Source organism: Dermacentor andersoni, chromosome 9 (genome assembly GCF_023375885.2).
Source record: "Dermacentor andersoni chromosome 9, qqDerAnde1_hic_scaffold, whole genome shotgun sequence".
Classification (NCBI taxonomy): Eukaryota; Metazoa; Arthropoda; class Arachnida; order Ixodida; family Ixodidae; genus Dermacentor; species Dermacentor andersoni.
This window is the reverse complement of record NC_092822.1, coordinates 18009792-18037566: the sequence shown is the minus strand read 5'-3', so window position 1 is coordinate 18037566 and position 27775 is coordinate 18009792. Positions and strand designations below refer to the sequence as shown.

Genomic DNA, 27775 nt, shown 5'->3' with positions numbered 1-27775 from the left:
TCAATTACTCGCCTTGAAAGGAAACAGGTACGGTTTCGGTATTCCCGGGCCCTTCGCTAACACGTTGTCGAGGTACCACACGGTGATCACGATGGTACAGTCGGTGAGAATGCCCACCAACACTATCTCGGCCAATGTCACATTGTCGGGTGTGGCCGCGCGATCGAAGAAGTTCTTCCAGCTGGCGCCATTTTCAACTGGGCATCAAAGACATGCTTATCGGTACATACAAACGGACATCAAAGACAGATACTGCAGAAAAATGTGTAGAATTTGACAATGCGCAAGATCCCAAAGTAGTTTTTCATCACATCTAGTTTGGCTCACAACAAGATGGCTCACCTCAGACTAGAATCGTTAACGCATGAACGTGCGAACCATACGTCGACCTCCGTTTCTCGCAACATTCAAGCTTTCAAAATCTGTCTTTCAGCTACTTCTGTAAGCTCGGCCATCTTGTTGAGGGCAATTTATCTGCATGCGAAAGTCTACTTGTTGAATTTCGCATATTGTTTGACCAGTTTTAGAAAGGAACGAAGCCCATTTTCTATCAATCTTAAGTTTGTTCAACAGTGCCCCGTGTAAAATATTTTTATAGCATCTGCACGGGCACAACTGATGGTTTGTCGGCGCTCAGATTACACGTAACGCCACGCGTAGACCTACCGAATTTCTCGAAGCGCTCGAGCACCCGGAAGCTCCAATGCAAGCTCATGCCAGGGAATATGGATGTCCAGAGCTTGTGCTTGCGCTGTATGTAATAGTAGCCCTGGCCACCGGCGTACTCAAGCGTCAGGAAGGGCATGACGCAGCTGAAAGTCCAGTAGAGCATGGCGCCGGCTACGGCCGATTGAGCTGCACGCAGCACGCCAGATGCCGCATTTGCAAAGATTGCCGATGGTCGAAGGATTGCCGCGAGTAGATGCACTCTAAAATGCCGCCAGGCAATGCACCAAGTCGCTACTCGCGAGCCAAATCTGCCGCGCCAACAGCGTCAACTGGACGGTTGTCAGCAAGTATCGGGCAAAGGCCCTTCTCTCAAGCGTGAAATTACCCATGTGATGCGCTGAAAGGGCTGTCATAGGAGGACATAGCAGCACATGTATTGTGCAAAAGCGAAAGCTGGGACGTGTTCTTAACGTTTTAGTACTGTTAACGAAACTCGGTTTCTATATTGTTTTGCCGTAGCACTTCTTAAGGGTAGCACCCATGTGTACCATGGTCGCGAGGCAAGCAGACGCTGTTGGGCAGTAGTCGCGGCATTCGCGTAGGAGCTTCTAAACGGTATGCCAATAATACCGCTATGCAATTTGTACTTCACTTTTTCCATTCACGGTGAAATGGCGACAAGGGTTCCGCGAATGTCCATAGCACATAAGAGTCCTTACTCCTCAGCGCTGTGATACACGGCGTCACAGGGTTAAAACGGCAGAAAACTATAGTGCAGGACATGCTGAGCAGACTTACCACAACGATCCATCCATCCATCCATCCATCCATCCATCCGTCTATGCATATCTAAATCTGTCTATGTCTGTCTATGTCTGTCCAAGTCTGTCTATGTCTGTCTATCTATATCTGTCTATATGTGTATATATCTCTCAGACAGACAGACAGACAGACAGACAGACAGACAGACAGACAGACAGACAGACAGACAGACAGACGTCTCGCCCGCCCGCCCGCCCGCCTGCCCGCCCGCCCGCCCGCCCGCCCCGCCTGCCCCGCCCGCCCCGCCTGCCCCGCCTGGCCCGCCTGGCCCGCCTGGCCCGCCTGGCCCGCCTGGCCCGCCTGGCCTGCCTGGCCTGCCTGCCCTGCCTGCCCTGCCTGCCCTGCCTGCCTGCCTGCCTGTCTGGCCTGTCTGGCCTGCCTGCCCTGCCTGCCCTGCCTGCCCTGCCTGCCCTGCCTGCCCTGCCCTGCCCTGCCCTGGCCTGCCCTGCCCTGCCCTGCCCTGCCCGGGCCTGCCCTGCCCTGGCCTGCCTGCCCTGGCCTGCCTGCCTGCCTGCCTGCCTGCCTGCCTGCCTGCCGCCACCAATAAGGTCCCAGTGGTTCTAATTTCAACTTGTTGGTAAACTGATTCACCTCTGCCAGGTGAACTCCAAACGGTGCTGGAATTGGATTGAATCTGTGGTTATACCACTTCTAAAACGCTCGTTTTTTGGTCTGCATCAGTTCTGTTAACGGGCTGCTATGTGTGACAAATTAAAACGCAAGATGAAAAGCGTCGGGTCCCTCCGAGGTGATACCATTGCGATGGCTGTACAATAGGCAAAATAGCTTATTTTTTTTACATTAAACAACAACTTTTTTCATACCAGCATCTTTTTATCTCGCACCAAACTGTCCAGATGCTTCCTGTCTGTGGGGAGGTTGCAATATGAGCGATCAATTGCGGCACTGCTAAATTCTAAACAGTTTTTTTTATTTCGTTCAGGAAAACATGCAATGCTGCTCCAGGTCATCCGCGCAAGACAATCTCACTAGAATGGCAGCTGAGAACTGTTCCAAACTGCAATGAGTGGTTTGTATTATAGTTCTGCTCTTGGCATAAACAATTTATTATCAGGTGGCACTCTAGACAACATACTCATGCTGCATAAACCTACGATATGTAAACAGCCTCAGATAAAAGGAAACAACACTATCATCATCATTATTATCACCATAATCCCATTTTATGTCCACTGAAGGACGAAAGCCTCTCCCTCCGATCTCCAATTACCCCTGTCCTCCGCTAGATTATACCAACTTGCGCCTTTCACATTTTCCAATTTCATCATCCCACCTAGTTCTCTCCCGTCATCAACTGCGCTTCTTTTCCTTGGCAGCCATTCTGTAAGTCTAATGGTCCACCGGTTATCTGCCGTTCGGATTACATGGCGTGCAAGCTCTATGTTTTACTCTTTGTGTCAAGGAGAATATTGGCTATCCCCGTTTGTTTTCTTGTCCACACCGCTCTCTTCCTGTCTTTTAAAGTTAATCCTAACATTTATTTGTTCCATCACTTTCTGCACGGTCCTTAATTTGTTCTGGAGCTTCTTTGTTGGTCTACCGGTTGTCCTCCCTACGCATTACATGGCGTGCCCAGCTCTATGTTTTTCTCTGTGTGTCAACTAGAATATCGGCTATCCCCTTTGCTTCCTGATCCATACCGCTTTCTTCCTGTCTCTTAACGTTAATCCTAATTGTTCCATCGCTCTTTGAGAAGTCTTTAATTTGTTCTCGAGCTTCTCTGTTAACTTCCCAGTTCCTGCCCCATATGTTAGCACCGGGAAAATGCAATGATTGTACATTTCTCTTTTCAAAGAGGGTGGTACGCGCCCAGTCAGGATTCGTTAATACTTGCCGCATGCGCTTCAACTGATTCTTATTCTTCTGTATATTTCTTTCTCTTGGTCAGGTCTCCTGCGAGTAATTGGCCTAGACAAACGTGCTCCTGTGCAGACTAGAGGCTGACTGGCGATCCTGAATTCTTGTTACCTTGCCAGGCTATTGAACATTATCTTTGTCTTCTGCATATTACTCTTCAATCCCGCTCTTACACTTTCTCTGTTGAGGTGATCAATCATTTGTTATAATTTGTCCCAAGCATTGCTGAACAGGACAATGCCATCTGCAAACCCATGATCCTCATTCCTAAGCCTTCCCTAATATCCTGAATGGTTCTTCTAAACAAAAAGAAACACGAGACTTTATAGTTTAACAAACAAGTTGCAACATAAACGTTTATTTTAACAGGTTTAAATCGAGAAATAATAAACAATCTATCGTCCGCGTAAATCTACAGCACAGGGTTGTCATTCAGGTTACGATCGTCGCATATGCAAGGCCTACGCCCGTCTCTCGAACACAGGAGATGTTCGCATCGGACCATAAGTCCTTGAAGTCGTCATTCGCGAAACGTGCATGCTCGCGGCTCACTTACGGCTCGCGAAGAACACGGACAACAATATGGCGTGCATGAGGCACGAGCTGCAGAAGCACATGAGTATGGTGAAGAGCATCAGCGGGTCGCTGAACTGGATGAAGGCGCGCCCCTCCTCGTTGCGCTTGACGCTCACGAAGAGCATCATGAGCGTCACGATGATGATGTGCATGAAGAAGCCGCTCAGGTAGTGGCTCAGCCAGTACACCCAGTCGCCGAGCCCGACGACACGCAGCATCTCCCTCAAGCCTGTTCCAAGAGCCGCGAAAAGGTTGCAGCCAAGAACAACACCCGCGAGAATCGAAGCATTGCATCATGCGAAGGCATGCGCGACGGCGGACGCCAGCAAGAAAATTTTCACGCAGGCAACAAATTTACAGGACTTCTGGTCGCCGCTTCAAGAAATAACCAGTTAGAAGTAAAAGGTTCAAAAATAGTAACTCATTTTTTTCTCATCTCACAACACTAAATATATGAAGCGTAGTAACACTAATGTTTATGGTAGTCAAATGTACAATATTGAGTACCGTATTCTCCGGACTACAGTCCGCAGATTTCACAAGCTTGAAACTTGAAATTCCACTGGGCGTGGACTATGTATGGATGCGGACTGCACATGATTTTGTTTCTTAAGATGTGAGACGGCGCTTGAAGATAACGGGGCCACACTGTGCCTGAGAACTTTTACCGTGCTAAATCACGTAGCGAAATCTGCTGTGCGATGGTCACCGCTACGCCCGAGCGATATTTCCAGCTTATTATTCTGGCAGCTAGAGATATTGTTTTTGGTGTAAGAAACATGCGCCGTAAAATATGAAACAGCGGGACGATACGCAACCGAATGTTGCATCTTCACGGCGTTGTTTAAACTCGGTGTAATCGACCGTACGAAAGAACAAGATATTATGAAGGGAGATGAAGACATCGAGAAGTTGTTCATCGAATCCGACGTGTTGACTTGTTTTCTTCTGGCAGCATCGACACCGAGGAGAGTATAAAAATCCCAGGCTTTTATTGGTTGACAGTAAAGTTATTGCTCACCTACTATTTACTGGTTGCCGGCAAGCTCAAACACCTATTTCCGTTTAAGCTCGTCCATGCTGACTATAGGCGAAGACTATCTAGGAGTATTTTTAAAAATTATTTTGAGCACAAATTCGCCCTCCGGATTATGATCCGGAATATACGGTACACATTTCGTGCTGCACGAAAAGTAAATGATTCAATGTAAGACATGCACTATATAGACGTTTTTAACAACAAAGTAGGGGATGAACAGGCTCATCTGAAAGCGCCCAGCACTAATCACTACTTCATTTTATCTAGCAGAAGAATAATATCGTTGGAATTTCTTTCCTCATTTGTAGTCTTTCAATCATGCCAGTTGCGAAAACCTCCTCCGGTCCCATGTTTCAATAATCTTGATACAGTCATGGGTGAAAATTTAGATCTTTGGTCTATTGTCGCTTCAATTACTCTATAAGAATAAAATAAATAAACACCTCGTAATCAGAACCCAAGCAAGTCCCTTTGCCCTTAGACGACAAGTTTCCGCTGTCTTTTTTTTTTTTTTTCTTATTCGGTTTGTCATTTCAGACGCATTTTAACAGGCATTAGGCGAAGAGACATCCAAGGGAAGTTTCAGTTTGCCATTCATTGGTGGTGAGCCAGATTTAAACCATGGGTACTGTTCCGGACACTGTCAGATTCCGCAATAATGTCGCATTTTGTCATGTTTGACTTTTGCATCGATTAGTGAGGGCGTAGCCATGCTTTGAGCCAATCAGAGCTGATAAGATGGCGAACAAAAGGTACAGTATGTCCAGATTAGCGCCTATTGTACACACCTGGTGTTTGAACTGGAGTCTAGCAAATGGCATGACTGAATAACTGTAGTTTCTAAATAAGACTGCCCTTACGTGCTGCCCAACTCCGGTTCGCAATACTTGACTTCTGATCACTGGCGGATGCAGACAGGGGGGGGCGTCGTGCTTGTCGAACTTCAATGCTCACAAAACTGAGTGTGCAGTAATAAAAACTTCCGCTCCCGCCCACCTTGAAGCTTCACTGCACGTTTTGATAAGCCCTGCCTCAACCCCCGTTTTCTTACAGGCTACCCTTGAGGCTCCCTTGATTACGATAAACAAAGCAGGCACCGATTCCCTTCTTGTTGCTGGGCTGGTTTGGTTCATGCTTGTTCTTGGTGTAGTTGGACGCGAAACAATATGAAGAATAGGGCAGGAAAGGCGCTCCTTTCTTTATTGTTCCTCATATTGTTTGGCGTTAAGTTACGCCAATAAGAAAACACAAGCACCGCTCACCCGTGGATTTCTCGTCTACCAGCCTGGCGACGAACACGGAGAAGGGCACGAGCATCCCGATGCAGAAGCGGGTCAGCACGAGAGCGTAGTTCTTCGTGTCCCTGTACTCGATGTACGAGGGGAACGGGAACCGCTGCAGCTGGACCGGCTCCACGAAGTGCGGGTACTTGAAGCGCTGTGCCTGCATCTCCAGGTGACGTTGCTGCAAAGCCCCGATGATGGGGAGCAGCGTGTTCATCTCGGGAAGCTGGTCCTCCACCACGGGACCCTCGGGCATCGAGATGAGCCGCTGCGGGTACTGCACCTGCACCGAGCCAGAATTGAAAGAGAAAAACAAAATGTGCAAAAACAATGAACGACGATTGTCACGGTAAGTGAATGTCCAAACGCTTCGAGAAAGCTATGCTCTTCGTTAACGCGTCTCTTCTCTACTTCGTATCTCACAAACTTGCGATTTCGTGCGCACTGCGATGGCGCTCGCGTACGCTCAACCCACCTCCAGTATTTTATGTCAGATACCTCCAAAGTGGGTAGGTCCACGTATGATACGGTTAAGTAAATACGTGAGCGATGGGGGTATCGAACGTCTGCCTTCCAAAGCAGGAGCTTGATGCTCTAACCATTCAGTCACAAACGCACGCATGCTTCCCTCGGCCCAAAATGGCGCCAGCAGCGCTTTGAAAAGTGCGACATGTGCGTGTGTGCCAGTTTCCACTCGTGACAGCAAATGCTTTGAGACTGTGTTAGTCTTCACTGTCTCAGGAATCGGCCCACGAGGAGGAGTACATACCAGGAAAGAAAACTGGTCTGATAAGCCGATGAAAGATATGCGCTTTAAATCTGTCGTCAGCCACGGAGTAGTTCAAAAGGACTGTTGGGTTAGTTGGGCTGACATCTTCGACTGGAAATCTAAGCGCGAATAAATTAGGCGAAGATACATGGAACATACGAAGATAAGCGCCTTCCAGTTAACAAACCGTAGAGTAGCATGACGCTACAAAGGATGCCCACACGGCTTTTTCAAATCGAAGGCTTCCCCCAGACCAGGATGGATGTTTATTCAACTGCGAGGTTGTCCTTTCTGAGAACCTACATGGGTTTTCTTTGTAGCTTCGTGATACTCTAGTGTAGATGGCATTTCTTTCCGTTCCTGAAATATCCTCCACCTTGCGGATTTAGTCGTGTAAATAGGGAACCGGGCGCACTGCCCCCTTCAGTCGAGAGGGGGCTCTGCGCTCCATTCAGTGGTGGAGTCACTGCACAAGGTTACCTCTGGGGGAGGCAAATGCACTTACAGTAGCTCTATTCATTTGCTGCTGAGGCATACCTTACGTGATAAAAGTAGAAATAGACGGAATGTTACACTAGGTGACTCTGCCTCAACACCATTACTGATTGTAATCATCACGAGATCTAGGTAGAGCTTCGATTCTGCAACCCCTTTTGAACACGAGGAAATATTTCGTGCTCTTTATGTTTTACATCCATCAGCAGTTACCTGTTATGGGCCAATCACGCCGTCTGCCTATCGGCACGGCAGTGACGCCTGGGTTCAGAGCTCGATACGTTGACAAGTTGCTGGACACAAGTGAGCAGGCCACAACGCACCACCTGCTACAAACTTGTCCTGGTCTATCCACACCGTAAAACGTCTGCCTTACTGGGCTACAAAGTTCAGTCACAACATAACATGACGAATCACTTCCAAGAGGGGCCTCTGCCAACCGGAAGGCCATCTAGCAGTTTGGAGCTACAGCTGCCCAGAAATAAAGCGGTCAATCTTAACAGGAAGCACCAGTCTAATATTCAAAAAATGTGCTAAAGGACCATCCAGTATGCTTAGTTCATTTCGAAAATTTTAAGATGCATCAATGTGGTCACCTTCAAGATACCCTCTATTAGGCTCAATACATTGGTTCCACGCTTCCTTTACTGGAAGCAACTTTAGAAACCTTCTGTTAGGCGCTTCCAGTTACCCGGCTCGTGCCGAAGGTCAACCTAGTGTTCCCGTATATGGCTATACATAGAGTCACTCGGCCTACCTGATTTTCTTTAGTGGAGAGAGTGACAGTGGTCCTGCTACACCCCATCCCACTATCTTTTGCTGACTCACATCTCACACATTAGGGACAAAGCTTAGACTAAACTGTTTCTTCTTCTTTGTTTCTAATCTCTTTACCTCTGTCATTGGCGTTTCACTCGGTGCCAAACGTGGAACACGCCAATGCAGTCGACAAGACTTTGTAGAGTGTCAAAAGAATCGGGCAGGCAAAACGGAAAGGGCGACGGCGCACCTGGATGTCGAAGGGCAAGCGTCCCGCGAAGAACGTCACGTGCAGACTGACAGGCTCGGACTCCGTGTCGTTGCCGACGCCTGTGTAGAACAGGGCCACCTCGCGGGCGGGCAGCGACTTATTGGCCGCCTGGTGCGCCGCCATGAACAGCTGCTTCTCGGTGTCGACGTTGATTACGTGTCGCACACCGAGGTCGGCCATCGCGGTGCGGGTTAGCCAGTCCAGGTACTTGTTGTTCGGCGCGAAGTACACCTGCTCGCGAGAGCACCCGAGCGTTTTCGTGATTTCGTGCCATGCTCAGTAAGCCTACAGTGACAATCTCTTTTCCGTGAGCGGGTTTGTGTGCAGTCCATAAATGCAATTACATCTATGCACCGAACCACACGCGCCATCAACTTGCGCCTGGTAGTTTACGTTAGAAATGTCTTTGCTCCGACTGAAAATGGACATCTTTACACCTTTGAATGGTTCTTTCATCTTGGCATCGTGCGCCAACAGCCATGAAGTCATTATCATCATTGGTTATCATCATATTTCGTATCCGCTTCGAAACTAAGCGCCTGCCAGGGATCGTCATTCATTCATTCATTCATTCATACCTCACAGGCCCCGAAGAGCATTGGGTGAGGAGAGCGCATATCAATAAAAATACAGTACAGAAATAAGAAACCAGAGTAACGGTACTACGGACGTGGTGCTAGGAATACAAAGTTGATTTAAAAAGGCCATAAAATAACCTATTAACGCGAGCATTAAAAAACAAAAACGCGCAAATGATAAAAAGTGATGACCAAGTGAAACAGCAGTACAAAATAAAACAACATATAGAGCAACTGAAAGAGTAGTGCCACAGAAAACAACATTTAAAACAATAGTAAAACGATAAATGCAGACAGCAGTGGTTCTTGAATTCTCCAGAGTCAGAAAAAGAAATTGAGTTGTCAGGAAGATCATTCCAAAGCATAATTGCTTTAAGTTGTGCAGATGAATTGAATGCTTGGGTTTTTCCATATATACGGTTAAAGCAGAGGTGATTATGTAAGCGGCGTGAAGATCGAGGAGGCGATTTCAGAGACAAAAATGAAGTGCGGGTATGAACATATTTATGACCATAAACACAAAACTGAAATAGAACGACAATTTTCAAGTATCGGTAAATCATGAAGGTGGGAGACATTGGCGAGGGGAGAAATTGTTGGAAATGAACCGGGCAGCTCTGTTATGAATTGACTCAAGCATTTCAATTAGGTATTCTTGTGGGGAGACCAAATATATGAGACGAATACCAACTGTGGATGTGCTCATTTTCGAACGGAGCTAGGCGAGTTTCGCAGGTTTCGGCGTGTGAAACCTAATGTCTCCGATACTTTGTCGCAGATTAATTGAAATGTGACAACACCATTAAAGACTTGGAGGGAACTGGATTCTGAGATATTTGTGCGACATAGCTTTGCACGAGAGCGTGTTATCAATACAGTAGTGTAAATAAGAAATATCATGCTTGCCGCTAATTTACATGTAGTAGGGTTCATGATCATTTGCCAGTTTTTTTTTTTTTTCACCAATCAACAATAGTGTTAGGATCATTTGAAGGGTGAAATGGTCAGTCTCTGAAGTGATCTTATGGTGAACAACACAGTCCTCCGGAAAAGACAAACGGGATGAAATGTTATTGGGAAGGTCGTTAATGTAGATTAGAAAAAGTAAGGGTCCAAGCACGCTTCCCTGTGGTACACCAGAGATTACGTCACACAGTGGTGAGGAAAATCCGTTGACAGCTGTGAACTGTTGACGGAATGAGGGACAGTTACGAAGCCAAGATACCTTGAGTTACGCTGACTCCACCTCATGCCCTGTGAATTCCCCTAATCTCGATACACCATCTAATGTCTTTCTTCCCATAGCACCCCTTGTTACCAATAGCAGCCAGCCGGTTATCTATCACACATATTATATGACCTGCCTTAAAGAGCAAGTATGCAAAAATACGGCACAAGACTGAAACTCTTACAAAGCGTGGAACTTTGGAAGGAAGAGTTGTCACCCACTCTACCGTGGCACGATTCTACAAAAGAAAAGTTGTTCCGGTTTTTTTTTTAGAAGTTTGACATTAAACACGTACGGCAGTCACTCTGTATCATTACCTGAATCACTACTTTGTGCTGGTACTACCAATACTACAACTACAACTGCCATTTCTGCTAGGCTGCTGCTACTAACATCTGCTAACTACTAACTACTAGTACTACAGCTAATAAAAAGCGAGAAAAATGAGGCGATCCGGGATTTTGTTAGTCTCAACTGTATGAAGTTAAAGGCATTGAAGCAAGAGAAGGCGTAGGGAAAGTGAAATGTTATGTTCATTAAAAAAGGCTGAAATAAACAGAGGGAAGTACTCTTACAAAAAAAAATACTACGCACCTTCCGCACATGGACGACGTCCGTCTGCGTGTTCCAGAAGGTGTCGGTGCGCGTGACCACGAAAGTGGTGTCGCCTCGTCGCACCAGGGGTTCGCGGGCCACGGAGTCCTCCTCAATGCCCATCAGCAAAGTGACCATGAGCGCGATCTCCAACACTGTGGTCGTGTAGTGGCGACAGAGGCGCTTCAGGTAGATGTTCTTCCACAGGATGATGTACAGCTGGCGCGCCCACAGGTACGGCCGGCTCGCGCCGTCGGCGGGGTGGTGTACGGCTCCGGGTGAGGCTCCGGGTGAAGCTCCGGTTGATGCTCTGGGTGGGGCTTTGGGTGAGGCTTCCGGCGCGGCTACGGGTGAGGCTACCTGTGAAGCTCCGGGTGTGGCTTTGGGTAAGGCTCCCGGCGCTGCTCCGGATGAGGCTCCGACTGTGGCTTTACGAATGAGATGAAGTTTGCGCGGCGTTAACTGGTAGGCGTCCGGCGCCCTACTCAAAGTTATAAAGGCATTTAAAGGATTTGTCCTGCATATGAACCCGAGTAGCACGCAAGGGGTACTGTCCAAGGATAGTGCCGAGTAACTCGAGGTGTACACAGTTAACGACAAGGTCACCACGAGATCACCGGAAGCTTATACAAAATGCACCAGGGGCCGTATAACGTAAAACTATTCCAATATGTTTTTATTTAAATCTCCTGACGTCGAATTTGCGTAAGCGCCGACGCAAGCACCGGGTGGTTACCCGCAGGGTTGTCTGAAAAGACCAATCAAATGCTCTCCTCGTTTATAGGAGCTCACTTTTGTTTGCTCTAAAAACGAATAACATTGCGTACACTAAGCGGATTGTCTTATCGAATTGGCTGAGATGAGGCGAAGAGCACGCTCAAGTGGAGAGGGATTCGATGGGGCTGAGCCAGTGCACTGAAAATCGATAACCCGATGAAGAGGGTGGTACCGCCGTCTGCGATTGGTCAACTTTCCCTTACTAGCTTGCGATGGCTCGTCGAAAATCGCGGCGGCATGCAACGGAAGGTTAAGATTGCAGCTAAGACGGATCCTCGTCAAAAAAGAGTTGGCAGAGCCAGGTGGTAAACGTGCCGAAAGTGCTCGAAAACGTTACAGGGCCCTGCAAAAAGTTTTATTGTGCGCAAATAAACCCACGCTCTTCGGCAAGTGCGAGATAGCCAGTGCCTGAGCGATCGGCGGCAGCAGTCTTTTATTCATTCGGAACGGGGCAGCCTGTGGCTATTCAGGAGAAAATTCAGTTTTGTTCGGCATATTAATGCATCTTCCACGCGTACACGTCACTTTGACGCGATGAGTTTTTGCGGTTTTGTGACGTCGCGCAACAGGCAAGTGAAATGGTTGCAGCCCAAAAACTTTTGACCAATTGCAGAGGGCTAACGGCGAGAAGGCATCGAATCAGAAATAACTATTTTTCTTTTGTTCGGTGAAATCATGCATAATCAGTGTGTACACGTCATATGAGATGGGGAGCTATCGCGGTTTTCGTGACGTCGCGTGACAGACAGGTGAAGTGGAGGTGGTCTAAAGAAAGTTCTTGACCAATAGCGGAGGGCTGATTGCAGAAATGGAATAGAAAAGTTTGGAATAGTATTACGTTATAGCGCCCCAGGATGCATTAGCATACGACAACGTGTCGCAGCTGTTGCACAGGTTTTACTATCACTGCGCTGGCTACTACTAGCTATTACTACTACCCCGTCCACTACTACTAGAACTAGCGCTGCTTGTCTTGTCCACTACCATCACCACTTCTTCACTACAAACTGTACGTATTACTATATACGACCTCTGCTACTACTAGTAGCAGTAGCGGTGGCAGGTTCTTCCCTACTATTGAGACTGCTACTACGGCTAACTGTACATACTACAACTAATACTACGGAGTAGGTTTTACTAGAACGTTGGTTGTCTACCAATATCAGTGGTACTCACATTGTGCTACTACTACACTGCTAACTGTAATTGCTACCGCTATTACTCTTAAACGGCTATTCAGTCCCGTCAATGCCGACTCGCCCCTCAGCTTCACGTAGCTGTCCGATACACGAGGCGGCGGCGGCGGCTCGCACTAGTGCTTCTAGGACTCCCAATGAACCGGGGAGGCACGTGGACAATACGTCCAAATACTACTCACTCTGGGGCATTTTTCGACTTCCCTCAAGGGCTTGCGCGGCGAGATCGTGGCGAAGGGCAGTGTCGAACGGCGCCGATCGAGCGTCGGGAACAGGCGTGTTCTTCTTGCTCGTGCCACGAGAAGCGGCTAGTGGCTCGAGAAAGTGCACGTGAGCTTCTTTCTTCTTTCCGTCGACGATGATGATGATGATGATGATGATGATGATGATGATGATGGAAATCTTTATTTATCCCTCTTTAAAGGGAAGGGGGCAACGGAATAGAAAATGGGGGGAGGAACCACTTGAAGTAGGCCTCCTCTATCCTCTCAGCCTACTCCAGGATGGCCTCCTGAAGGTAGGGCCTCGATCTGCGCAAGGCAGCCTCCCACTGCTCCTCACTAGATATTCGTCGATACCCGCTCTCCGGTTAATGTTGTTCTCCATCACGTCACTGCAAGAAAAAAAAATATCTTCGAAGACTCCAGGCTGGAACGTACCCGCACGGAACACTGCTGCACGTCGTGTATTCCGGGGACCTACGGGTGGGACTGCAAGTTCTACTCACCGGACACGCCCAGCACCCTGCGCCGCATAGTCCTGGGGTGCAGGAGTAAACCGGATGTAGCGCCGTCACCACCACCACCAGGCGATAACGAGCAGGAAGAAGCGGAACCAGAACCAGAATTGCAAGACCAGTGGGGGGGCTCTATTGGTGATTTAACACCCTGAAAGCCAGCTACGTTTGGTGAACAGGGCTCGGGTGGCGGCAGGGAGCCATGGCTACCTGGACTGAGTAAGGCCCGCCCACCTTTGGGCTCAAGTCGAGCAGGTCTGGTCAATCAATAAAATTCATTTCTCTCTCTCTTTCTGGAGCTACCTCTTTGAAGACTTGGCCTGAACTTAACAGAGGGAAAGACAAATGTTCATTATCAATATATCATCATCATCTTCTTCTTCATCATCATCATCATCATCATAATCATCATCATCATCAGAAGCAGCAGCAACAGCCTAATTATATGTCCACTACAGGATGAAGGCCTCTCCCAGCGATCCCCCAATAGCCCTTGTCTTGCGCTTGCTGACTGCAACTTGTGCCTGCAAATTTCCAACTTTCTGTAATATATATATTAAAGCCTAAACTTAACATAACCTCTTATACTGTCGTTTGGGGCCTCTACTTTGAGGTTGAGCCACAGGGATGTTTGCTCCGCCATGCAGGAATTTCTGACCGAGTCCAACCGAACGCCCTGTTAAATTTGTATTTGTCATTTTCCTTGTACTTTCCAGTGAATAATTATCGATTCGTGTTGTTAACATTGTCATAATTATAACATGTAATTTCACCTTCCAACGAAATTTACTGTGTAGCAGTCCTGAAAATATATTTATCATAACTTTGAATTATCCGCCCATATATTGGCCAATCTTCCATAGTTAGTTGGTAGTTGGTCAACAATAACAACACCATAGGAATAGAGGATACTTTACAAACTGCCACGCTCAGCTCTAAAAAGCAATACTATGCGCACAAATGTCAAGAAATTCTAGCGGAAGTAAGATATATAGAGATAATTCAAATCCCAAACACCAGTGGGTATCAATGTTAGACGAACCATATTGCAGGTTTCTGGCTACCTTTCATTTTTCGGGGTTCCTCGAGCAACTGCGTTTGTGGCGCGAACGTGTTTGTGACGACAACGGCAAGGCAGTTCCTTTAATGCAAAGTGAAAGGGTTTTGCCTATGGCGGCGCGCCTAACATGCTACTCCAGCGGAATGCGACGACAAACGAAATAATAGACACAGGACCTGTGACACCTAACACACAAACACACACTTAAAACACGTATTGCAACATACAAGATTGGAGTATCCTGTTGAGACAAGTGCCGTCAAGAAAGACATCTCTGCTTCCCGGCTTTACGCCAGGTAGGCGAATATATTCCTATTTGTCATAATCATCCCCTCTCTCCCCACCATGAAAAAAACATTTAGGCACAAGTCATCTGCGATGACCATCGAAGTTTGCGAACAGCTGAAACGCGTCATGTATGGGACGTGTGCTGCAGTGATGCAGCAGCGTTCCTCTCTTGCACTTCCCTCTAAACACGCTGCGACTGCTGGGGGGGGGGGGGGGGGGGCGCCGCTGTGAAGTCGCGCATGTATAACTAGTGCCGAATAAACAGTGACCTAAGTCGGCGTCAAAGAGGTTCATTTAAAAACGGCACATACCCAGTGACAGGTACCAACGTGAAAGGTCCACATTTTAGAGTGCACTACCTTCGGGATCGGCCAACATATTTAGACTGCACTATATGCGAGATAGGCCCCCATTTCATGCGGTATAACTAGATAGCCTAATAGAAAACTGGTCTGACAATACCAAGAATGCTATTCGGATTGAAAACACACAGGACTAGGCCGCGAGCCACACTTCTCTTCAACAAATGTTTATTCATTCATTCAATGTTTCGCTAGCGACTATCTGCGCTCATACCTTGATATTCGAAGTTTCAATTTAGACTTGTCAGTATTCACGCAGTTAAACACCAATTTTATCGATCCCTAGTAGCGGGTAAGAGCCATAGCTTGGGAACAAGAACATGATCGGCCCGTCAACCCCGACTAGGGCCCCAGCGGTCCGCTTATCCTACCCCGCACAACAGATTCCCAGGGGGCCACTCCAATCAGCCCCTTCAATGTCGCCTTCGCCGCAGTTCAGGAGAAAGGACCGCTACCAGCGCCTGTTCCCTGCTACCACGGGACCGACTCGGTCTCCTGCAGGCACGCTTTCCCCACAAAGCGGAGTTCCCCTGGGTGGAGGCTTCGCCCTGCCAGCCTACGGCGAGCAAGGACACCCCATCGTCGAGCAGTTCGAGACGACCTTAGACGAAACGAAGACGTTGTGAGCCCATCGCTGTTTTGTAACAGAGTTTTCTGCATTGCACGCTTTTGTTTTGTTAGCAATAAGTATTCAAATTATCGTTGTCGCACGTTATTGCTCGCGTACTAAATTTAGAACGTTAAACTTCACAGGGTCGAAAATAACCCGGGCAGCTAACACACGCTACAGCGCTGTGCTATGCCATGAATGCCGGCGGCCAGCGAAGGAGCGTTAGCACGCGCCGGCGCGTCCCACGCCTACTGAGTCCGCGGATTTCGCGGGCGCGCCACTAGGTGGCGTAGCGTACCCAGAGAGAAGCGCGAAAGAGGAGCCCGGCTGTAGTAAACGGTTCACGCATGACGCTTTCCGGCGGGGGCAATATTTTGTGTCGCTACGTTGTTTCAATGCTAATCGCATGTACGTCGACAGTCATGAAGCCAATGAGCAATGGAGTCACGCAAACAAGCAAAGCATCAGAAAAAATAACAGAATATTTTCGAAATGAATGAAAAATTAACAAGCAAAATGGCAACAAGAGTTTCAGAAACGGCAAACCGCCGCCAGTGGGAGCCACCATGGTGGGAGCTAGGCCTCTGCATTACATGTTCTATGCTATATATATATTATAAGGAAACAGATGGGCTCGATTTTTGTTAATCACGACCATATAAAACCAGCAGGCAGTGAATCCAAGGAAAGCACAAGGGTAATTATCTGTGGTTGAAATTGAAATGTAGAAGGTAATGAAGATAAGGGGAAATAAAAGTGAACGAAAAGACAACTTGTCGCTTGCCGCGACCGTTCCACAATCTTCGCATTACGTGTGCGATGTGCTACCAATTGTGCCACAGCGACGGCCATCAATCCGTCGACCAACTATTTATGTGTACTAAATCAAGCACTGGGACTGTTAGCCAGCGCCACCCAGAGGCATGGCGGGTGAATGCGAAACACGCCTATTTTGCCCGATGGCATCACGTAACAAGTGAACTTACGATAGCAGGCACGTGGTGTGTGTGTGTGTGTGTGTGTGTGTGTGTGTGTGTGTGTGTGTGTGTGTGTGTGTGTGTGTGTGTGTGTGTGAGAGAGAGAGAGAGCAGAGCCACGAAAGAGAGCCCCCAGCGTAATTTGCGAACGTTTCTCGTGCTCGTAAAAGGAATAACGCGTACGTGCTCTTTAACTCGCGCACAAGGATATCCTCGGTTGCTGGATTCCAGGTTTTTCGAGAAGCGGGTATCCATTTTTCAAGTCTGGCAGCTGTTCATCATGTGGCTGGCACTTACTGGCACTCTGGTCTTCATCGCCAGCCTTGTAGGCTTCCGACACGGTGAGCGTGCTATAGCAAGTTGTATTAAGGATATTCTGAACAGGCTTAGGAAGGAGCAATGAATAGCCTAACGGGAGGTGCCAACGATCGCAGATTCGTTGCAACACAGTATGCCGTAAGGCACCTGTCCCTTTAGACTTCCTTGTCCTTGCCTATGGAATAAGTAACTGTTGTTAAGGAAGCCGCATGCTCTCTCGGATGTGGCCTTGTATACGGGTAGCATTGAGTTTTGCATAGATTTTCTTGCAGTTTTACCTACAGCTGGAATTGGCACTGCGCCGCTGTTTAAATTCACAGGAAATGCCGGGATGTAGTGGCTTCGATTTGGCATCGTACTCGTTTATAGCCACAAGGAAATAGATAAAAGAATCGTTCGTATGTGGCATAATTTTTTTCTCTCTTTCTCCTTCTGTGAGCAACGGGCTTCGTTATTCTATCCTTCATACAACTAAAAAGTTTGCTAAAACAGATCTAACCCACAACCTTAGGCTAATTATCGTCCGAAATTAGAAATGAAATAAAGGCAAGTTTGGACAGCAGTAAGAACAAGTTCAGAAATCAATGTAAACCATCTGTACAGAAAAGGGCACTAAAATAGTAGTGAATAATTGTACAGCTTTTGCAGGGAAAGGAAGCTGTGTAGAACAATAAGGTGCGCCAGATCCTTAGCAGACGCAAAAACTGACAAATGCTGCCTCGGTGACGTCATGCCACATCATCCTCCTCGCATTCCCAAGGGCGCCTGCGCCGTCTGCAAACATGCGAGTAAGGCAAAAGGTGCAATTAAAATAACGTGGGATATTCCTTTGTTTGAAACTGTCTGTGGCGCGTCTAGACGCATACGCCTGAACTGCGAGTCATTTCTACATCGGGAGTAAATCAATCAATCAATCAATCAATCAATCAATCAATCAAAGGATTTTATTTCCAACATGATAGTTGGGGGTCACCCTGGGCGAAAAGCGGCGAAAGGCAGCTTCAGTAGTTCGCTACGAAACTACGAAAGTAGTTCGCTACAAGCAATTAGTAATTGAGTAAAAATAACCAGATTACTATGAAACCACACAGTACAAGTGCCCTTGAAAGCCTTCATTGCATTTCGAATATAAATCATTATTATTGCTTTTTTTACAGTTCTGATGCGTCAATCACAAAGTGAGTACACGAAGTTATCTCTAATTTTGTAGCAGACCCATATTGATCAATGCATAAAATAATCCTGACAGCAGGAAATCTTTCGTGTCTAACCGAAGAAATAAAGCCACGCTATTTCCGATAATTCGACGTAGTCAACGGCCTTGCGTCCATATCATGGAACGAAAATCGACTGAAAATTAACTGTGCGTGCAGCCAAACCTTGAGTCAGTGTTCTAAATTCGATGCGTTCATTGTCGCCGTTACGTTGGTAAAAATTTCATGTATGCATGTGTAGTCGACGCAACGTCGTATATGCAAGCGACCAAAAACGCAAAGCGCAGATGAGTTCAAGTGCTTTCATGCCCCGCTGGCATTACTTTTTTGGCCTCCGCGTCTATATTGATAAGAAGTCACTGACACCAAATAATGTCACTTGCACATGGAAACACTCAGATTCATCGGTACTTGGCATATTTAATAGGTTGCACTGTAAAGAATAGGAAAGGGCTAATATAGTAAATTGAAGGACGTCAAGCTGTTAGTGGGATACGAACTCGCGACTTCAAAATGACGCGCGCAGTTTTTTTTTTTTTCATTCACCCGACGTCTTCACCTTTTTTCATTGCACCCGACGTCGTCACCTTCCACTTAACGTTGAGTGCCTAGGTACAGATGCGTGTGAATTGACCTTGAGAGTATTAAGAATCATCGCCACTGGCTGTGGCGCAGTTTCTTTGTTTAACGAGCTGCTTAATAATTTAGTATCGATTATCTCATTTGTGAAGTATGGCAGCGCACAAGAGGACGTCGATTTACGTATAAGAGAAACATGAAGGCTTTAATCAATCAGTCAATCAGACAGGCAGGCAGCCAACCAAATAATTAATAATTAATATAATAATAAAAATAAGAATATTTGTAGGCAGTAGCCTATCAGCAACACATTAAATAATATGCATATTCAGTCAAACAATAAACAATTGAATTGTTGGTAAGCACCGCCCTATTCACAACGCATTTAAGTCGTTATATCGTATAATCAATCACTGAATAAACAGATATATTAATCGTAGGCGCTCACTTCATCGACAACACATTTAAATCATATCACGTCGCGCTTTATCAATGAATCAACGTATACGTTATTCGTATCCACTAATTAGCTCATTAACAGCACATTTAGGTTGTACTACAGCGCCCTCGAATATCAGTAAATTGTCACCCTGGTATTGATAACCTTCTGCGGCTGGTTGCTGCAAAAAAAAGCATCAATATTGGCTAAAAATTCGCTTCATTTCTGACGTCACAATAATTTCGTGCACAATTAATAATCGGTTCTTGAACGTGAAATTCAAGTATTGGAAGTTCAGTTTTTGGTTACAAAGATAAATATCAATCTTTTGCACAGGAAGGAATAAAAGTGCAGTTCTTATCGATCACTCGGTCAGTCTGACCTCTTTTACTGAATACATTTAACGTCCTCCTAAGTAGTAGTGTAGCCGCCATGGTTACTTAGTGGCTTAGGCGTTGCGCTGCTGAGCCCAAGGTCGCGGGTTCTAAGCCCAGCCGCGGCGGCCGCGTTTCGATGGCGACGAAATGCAAAAAATGCATGTGTACCATGCATTGGACACATGTTAAAGAACGCCAGGTAGTCCAAAATAATCCGGAGTCCACCACTATGACCTGCCTCACTATCATAACTTGGTTTTGACACGTAAAACCCCAAAATTTAACTTAACTTTAAGCGGTAGTGCACATTAAAGTACGTATTATATCGGTTACTTAGCTGAACAACGCAAGAGTAAGGAGCCAGACCAAGTGGTAGCATTTATGGACTTTGCATTAACGTTTAGGCTACCTCATCCCACGTACCTAGTTTGTCTGACTTTTCTGCCTTCGTCTAGCACCATCACGTATTTGTAAGTGCGATGTAATAAAGTTTTCCTTGTTATTAGCCAGTTCAGTGATGCTGAGCAGACGTCGCTAAATGTATGACGTCCTGGGGCGATGGTGTGGGAGTACGAAAGGGTCGTCGGTACTGATGTTCAGTCATTTCTTCCACTCTTAATCGAGAACCATCTGCCCGCGATAAAACTGGACCGTTTGTAATTGCAAAAGTAATCTAATTATGATACCAATCCAACTGGAAGTGCATCTCATCGTCTTATTAATATTCTTCATCATCATCACTATTATAATATATTATCTCCAGTCCAGGACAAGGACCTCTCCAATGGATCCCAAACGGCCCCTAATCTTACATTAGCTAACTCCGTCCTATGCATTCGAATTTTGTAATTTCATAACAGCGCGCATAGTCGTCTGTCAGCCTCGATTGTCTTTTCCCTTCTCTTGGCACCCATTCTGTAACGACAACACAGCATTCCGATTGCCTGCAGTACGAATTGCGTGACTTGATATTTCTCTTCTTGATCCTATATGTTCGGCAATAATGTAACATAGCGTTGTTATAGTGCCATATTTCGAAAATATCCTTGTACTGAAGTGTGAATGCACGTTGACGTCTCCCTCACGCTTCGACTGCAGCGTACTTCAAAAGTATGCATTTGACTTTCCGTAAGAAAAGACGATCAACCGGCAACTGAAATCGTGTTGTGCCCTGCAGGTACCACTTTCCCGCCAACACGCATACACGTTTTAAGACCACCTGGCCTGCCTAAGCGTAAGTACTGAACATATATGCCCTATATGCCCTATGCTGCGTCAATTATATCAGACTGCCGAATATTCCTTATGACTTTATAACAATATATCATCGCATTTCATTTTTTCTTCTGATGTCAAAAGTACCTAAATAATAACTCCTAAGCAGAACTTCGGACGGTGTAATCTCCAACGTATTATTTGCAGTGGGTAGTGTGATATTACATCTTTCGAAGTATTTTCGCAAACGTAAGTACGAGGGGTGTAGGATATTGTGCGAATAAAATCATAAAGCATAAATAAAGCATAGGTCGTATCTTTGGCTTTCTTGAAATTCAATTAAGTCCTTTTTTTATCGATAAACATTTAGATAGACTCTAATAGACGTTGTAAAGATACGTGACGTCATGACGAGGTAGTGCGGGAACTTCACGGCAGCATCGCCACGCATATTTCCAGACACCAAGCGTCCTCAAGTGGTTGTTTTGCTACCGAAGAGACGCGGTTCACAAATGCTGCATAAAAAAAAAATATTTCTGTTTAGCATACGTAAAAATATACGCTGTTCACAAGGCTTGGCGTTTCCTCCAGTACGCACACGCCTGCAAAGCTTCGTACATGGTTCATACTACAAATGGGCATTTCTGCATCGCTATAGCGTGGCGCTTCTAATTGATTGGATCGCTGTATACGTCGTGAGGACATACTGGAACCTTGAATTCGAGGGTTTCTGCCCAGGCTTAGCGGGAATTCAAATTTTACCGCAAGTGCTTTGTCTCGTAAACTTCAACGGCCGATTGTACGCACTGTAGTGCGATTCCCTTGTTTGAGAAAACCTGCGAAACGTCTCTTACCACCGGCGCCAGACGGGGACATGTCCAAACCAGCTAGCAGCACATAGTACTAAACTCAGCCACAACGATCGCTGCAAAGAGAGCGAAATGGTATTTAAGAAGGACATGTTATATGGCTAGCTGCCGCGCGACAGTAACTAAGAAGATCCTGGTGCAAACCAGACGACCACAAAACTGAATACGCACTGTGTATGTGGACGCACGGTGTGCATTCCTTTTGTGGGCGTCTGGCTCGCGCAAGCATATCCTTATTTGCAGAGAGAAACAGTATTACGCCTCCGCTAACCACGCATACTTGAAAATAATTCAACAATGCTACATCCGACCACCGCGCAGCGGGCGAGGTGAACGGTACGTGTGACGCTGTGACCCCGTGCGGTGGTGTGGCCGAGTGCGTGGATGGCTGGTGCAGCTGCAACCCGCCTCGGTCACAAGTGGTCGGAGGCGTCTGCGTTAACTCAACGGAATCGACGACGTCAGCTGACTTCACGAACGTCTACTCACGGTCAAGGTAGTTGAGACTAAGGAAATAGTGAAATCCCCTTCACACTTCAACATGTCGTCGACGTACCGAAGCGTTCGCTTCCCACCGGAAGCGGCGGGGGGCATGCAAGGTGCTGCCTCTTGCTTCACCGCGTCTCGGAAACTTGATATTACGCGACCCCAAACATACCATCATCAGCAGCGTTACCATCATCATCAACCTATTTTATGTACACTGCAGAACGAAGGCCTCTCCCCGCGACTTCCAATTACCCCTATCCTGCGCCAACCGATTCCAACTAGCGCCTGCGAATTTCTTAATTTAATCACCCCACCTATAGTCTTCTGCCGTCCTTGACTGCGCTTCCTTTCTCTTGGCACCCATTCTGCAAACCTAATGGTCCACCGGTTATCTAACCCACGCATCACATGGCCTGCCCAGTTCCGTTTTTTTCTCTTAATGTCAATTAGAATTAGGCTATCCCTATTTGCTATCTTATCCACATCGTTCTCTTCCTGTCTCTTAACGTTACGCCTGACATTCTTCGTCCCATCGCTCTTTGCGCGGTGCCTAACTTCTTCACGAGCTTCTTTATCAATCTCCAAGTTTCTGCCCCATATGTCAGCACCGGTAGAGTGCATTGATTATGGACCTTTCTTTTCAATGATAGTGATAAGCTTCCAGTCAGGAACTGACAATATCTGCCAAATGCGTTCCAACCCACTTTTACTCTTCTGTAAATGTGCTTCTCGTGATCAGGGTCCCCTGTGAGTATTTAACCTAAGTGAACGAACTCCTTCCCAGACTCTAGAGGCTGACTGGCGATCCTGAACTCTTGTTTCCTTGCCAGGCTATTTATTATTATCTTTGTATTCTGCATATTAATCTTCAACCCCGCCCTTACATTCTATCTGTTAAGGTCTTTATTCATTGGTTGTAACTCGTTTCCAGTGTTGCTGAACAGGACAATGTCATCTGCGAACCGAAGGTTGCTGAGATATTCGCCGTTGATCCTCACTCCTATTACTCCTAAGCCTTCCCAATTTAATAGCTTGAATACTTCCAAGCATGCAATGAATAGCATAGGAGAGATTGTATCTTCTTGTCTGACCCCTTTCTTTATTGGTATCTTTCTGCTTTTCTTGTGGATAATTGCGGTAGCTGTGGAATCTCTGTAGATATTTTCCAAGATATTTACGTAAGCCTCCTGTACTCCTTGACTACGAAATGCAACTATGACTGCTGGTATCTCTAAAGGATCAAGTGCCTTTTCGTAATCTATGAAAGCCATATAAAGAGAGGCTGATTGTACTCTGCAGATCTCTCGATTACCTGATTGATGACATGGATGTGATCCATTGTGCAGTATCCCTTCCTGAAGCCAGTCTGTTCTCTTGGTTGACTGAAGTCAAGTGTTACCCCTATTCTGTTGAAAATTATTTTGGTGAATATTTTATACAATACTGGAAGTAAGCTGATCGACCTTTAATTTTTCAATTCTTTAACATAGCCCGTTTTGTGGATTAGTATAATGTTGGCATTCTTCCAGTTCTCTGGACCCTTGAAGTCGTGAGGTATTTTGTATAAAGGGCCGCAAGCTTTTCAAGCATGATGTCTCCTTCATCTCTGATTAAATCGACTGTTATTCCATCTTCTCCTCCCGCTTTTCCCCGTTTCATGTCTTGCAAGGCCCTCTAACTTCATCGCTAGTTATAGAAGGAGCCTCTGTAACCTGTTTATTACTACTTCGAATAGAGGTGTCGTGGCTGCTCTGGGTACTGTACAGGTCAGTATAGAATTCTTCCGCTGCTTTTAGTGTATCTTCGAGATTACTGATGATATTATCCTGCTTATCTTTCAGTGAATAATGCTTGGATTGTCCTATGCCAAGTTTTCTTCTTACTGCTGGGATTTCATGCTGTGTCCATTTTTTACTGCTTCCTCGGTCTTTCTCACGTTTTAATTTCAAATATCCGTTACTGTTTTCTTGTTGATCAGTTTGGACATTTATACAAATTCTATCTGATCTGTTTAGTTGGACACTTTCATTCTTTGTCGTTTCTTTATTACATCCTTCGTTACTTGGGAGAGCTTACCTACGGGTTTCCTTGGTGCTTTAACTCCAACTTCAATTTCTGCTTCTGAAGCCACCCTAGTTACGTCTTCATTCATTACCTTTATGTTATCTTCGTTCTAAGGCTGCATATTTGTTTCCAAATACCAGCCTGAATTCGTCTGTTTTTATCCTTACTGTGTGCAGCTCGGCCTGTTTCTTCTTGACCAATTTTACTCCTCTCTTCATATTGAGGTGAATTCTAGACCACCCTAACCTACGATCACTGCACTTTACCCTACCTAACACTTCTACATCCCGCACTATGCAGGGATCGGCGCGCACAAACACAAACACGGAGCCTGTGAATCCGCCAGCCATCTCTCCTCGCCCTGACCATTGCACCAGGACCTGCCACAGATTAGCTCCAAGATAATGCGTGCGGGCCCCGTATGCACTTAGCCGTGCCGACAGTCCTGTGTAGCTATGGCCGGGCTAAAGGAGAGGACGCGCGCTTGATCACGTGACTTCCAACAATGGGTGCGCACAAAGACCGCGCGCATCAAACCACCATCCTTATAGACTCCCTCGCCCCCCCCCCCCCCCGCACACACACTTTTCCTCGCACTCACAGCCTAGAGTGCCCAAGGAGCGATCTTATGGTCCTTGGAGACTATACGGTTCATCATGGCGACGGTGACAACGACGGCAAAAATGCTCACGGAGTGTTCGTATAATCTTTTACAGTGTATTAGAATATCGGCCATAACGGACGTATTCGCTGCAGGAAGCTATCGCGTCAGCTCGCTTCAACGTGTCTACAGCGCTTGCGAGTTTAAACTTAGGTCCTATATTTCATGCATTATAGATATACTGTGATATGGACGCATGCTTATCTGTACACCTAGTCACCTTTCTTCCATAGGATCTTTTAAGATGCTATTTCCATTACATCAAGCATGGTAGTAAACCGAACGTTTATCTTGTTAAGCTCCTTGCCTTTCCCCTATCATGAGGCACGCCGTAGTGGGGGACTCCGGAAATTTAGACCGCCTGGAGTTCTTTAACATGCACCTAAATCTAAGTACACGGGTGTTTATGCGCTTCGCCCCCATGGAGATGCGGCCGCCGTTGCCGGGATTCGATCCCGCGACCTCGTGTGTAGCAGCCTAGCACCATAGCCACTAAGCAACCACGGCGGATAACAAACACAATATTTGTATGTGCATTGCCATTAAGACCTGCGTCAACGTACTACCATCCTTCATTTGCAGCCACACTGCCTGCGAAATGAGCTTGTTATCTTTTCTGATAAATCGTTTTCTCGCTTTGCAGCATCCTGGAGGGATAAGTCATGCTGAAGAAGCAGTCACCCCCTTGAGAAGACGTGTGAATCCAGTCCAGACATATTGAAGTGAACATTTATGACCCCTGTTTTGCTAATGGGAAAATCATTTACCAACGTGTAGCATCGACTTTCATCGGCGTTTGGCCGTTTGATCAAGGCTGCTAGCCATTGACTTCGCTGAAGCCTCGATTCAATAATAAAAATTGCCGACTGAATCAACCTTTGGTTACCTGATATTTTTGTAAGTGGTAGCTTGCGCCATTGAAAAAAAAAAAAAAACTCGTTGCAGATTTCAGCGACGAACGCGTCCCTCAGCCTCCGTGATGGACCTTGCAGAGAAAGCGGTACCTTTATTGTGCATTAAAACGTGTTGACTCAGAAGGCACGAACTGCTTGATTATGTAGATAGACGCCATAGCGCCTCAGTACAATAAGAGACGGGCGCGCGTACACACAAACACAAACACACACACACACACACACACACACACACACCACACACACACACACCACACACACACCACACACACACACACACGCACACGCACACACACACACACGTGTATATATATATATATTGACACGTGTACTTATCTTTATCGGGCGACCACGTTTGGCCGCCTAACAAATGTTATCGCACAGCGCGGGACGCGCCTGCCTGTATCCGAAGTTTCTGGAAAGTTATCGATGCTTCTATCCACTGTCTGTTGTCGCCGAACCTTGTGTTATCTGATTTCATCGCTTGACACGAATGGTGTAGAACTTTGTAGAAGGCATGCGGGTCCCAACGATTAGTCTGGAACATTCGATGACTGCTGTATAAAAGCCGACGCGCTTGACCCGCTGATCAGATTCTCGACGATCGCCGACTGTGTTCGCCGCTTCCGTTGTGCTATAAGTGTAGCCTGTTTTGTGGGCACAGGTTCGCCCAATAAAATCGAGTTTTGCCTTTCACAGTATTGCTACTGTGTTCTTAACGTCACCGCCACGTGACATCTGGTGGAGGTGCTTTCGTTCATGTACCGGACGCCCCCGACAAGCCGTGATCCAAGCCCGGACCGCAAAGTGAACACAAACGTAGTCCCGGAGCCTCGAGCAAGCCGCCGTCTTCAACAGCTGCCCCCGGAGCACGGACTTCTACCTGAGAAGACCAAGAAGATTGTGGACAAGGCAACCCCAATGGCAGCCCCAGCGTCCCCCATCGTGCTGCAGCAGCCCAGGGAACCTCCGACCTTCCGCGGATCAACATTCGAGGACCCGGAAACCTGGCTCGAGACGTATGAGAGGGTCGCTACGTTTAACAGTTGGGACAGTGACGACAAGCTGCGGCATGTCTATTTCGCACTGGAAGACGCCGCCAGGACCTGGTTCGAGAATCGAGAAGCCACCTTAACGACCTGGGACCTGTTCCGAAGCAGCTTCTTGCAAACGTTTACAAGCGTCGTGCGAAAAGAGCGAGCCCAAGCACTACTAGAAACCAGAGTGCAGCTGCCAAACGAGACGATCGCGATCTTCACGGAGGAGATGGCCCGTCTTTTCCGGCACGCCGACCCGGAAATGTCAGAGGATAAAAAAGTCCGCTTCCTGATGCGGGGCGTCAAGCAAGAACTTTTCGCAGGACTTATTCGTAACCCGCCGAAGACCGTAGCTGAGTTTTCTGCAGAGGCATCGACGATCGAGAAAACTCTGGAGATGCGCACCCGGCAATATAACCGCCAGGGGCTCACGCCGCAGTACGCCATCCAAGGACTGGATTCCGACAACCTTCAGGAGACCATCAGGGCCATTGTGCGCGAAGAACTGCGCAAGGTCCTGCCTTCGTCGCAGCCCCAAGTGGCTTCGATCGCCGACATTGTGAAAGAAGAGGTGCACCGATCGCTTGGAGTTCCCGAGCTGCAACCACAATTACCGCAGCCCCAACCAGAAG

At 46.9% G+C, this 27775-nt stretch overlaps 1 protein-coding gene across 1 annotated transcript; it reads right to left on the bottom strand.

Moving 5' to 3' along the window:
• On the bottom strand, positions 1-13689 carry LOC129383835 (uncharacterized). Its single transcript, XM_055068758.1, has 7 exons — positions 13662-13689; positions 10962-11389; positions 8541-8792; positions 6247-6550; positions 3926-4174; positions 667-855; positions 1-197 (listed from the first exon to the last, which is right to left on the bottom strand). Exons 1-7 carry the CDS (start codon positions 13687-13689, stop codon positions 1-3), a joined length of 1647 nt encoding a protein of 548 aa, XP_054924733.1.
• Positions 13690-27775: the final 14086 nt, after the last annotated feature.

Excerpts from the sequence above, each read along its gene's own strand:
- LOC129383835 (XM_055068758.1), bottom strand. The coding sequence starts at position 13,689 with ATGCGGCGCAGGGTGCTGGGCGTGTCCG. Across the intron at positions 8,793-10,961 it reads ACGTCGTCCATGTGCGGAAG|GTGTACTTCGCGCCGAACAA; the intron begins GTGCGTAGTATT and ends TCTCGCGAGCAG. Across the intron at positions 856-3,925 it reads GTCCGTGTTCTTCGCGAGCC|CTCAATCGGCCGTAGCCGGC; the intron begins GTAAGTGAGCCG and ends TGCTGCGTGCAG.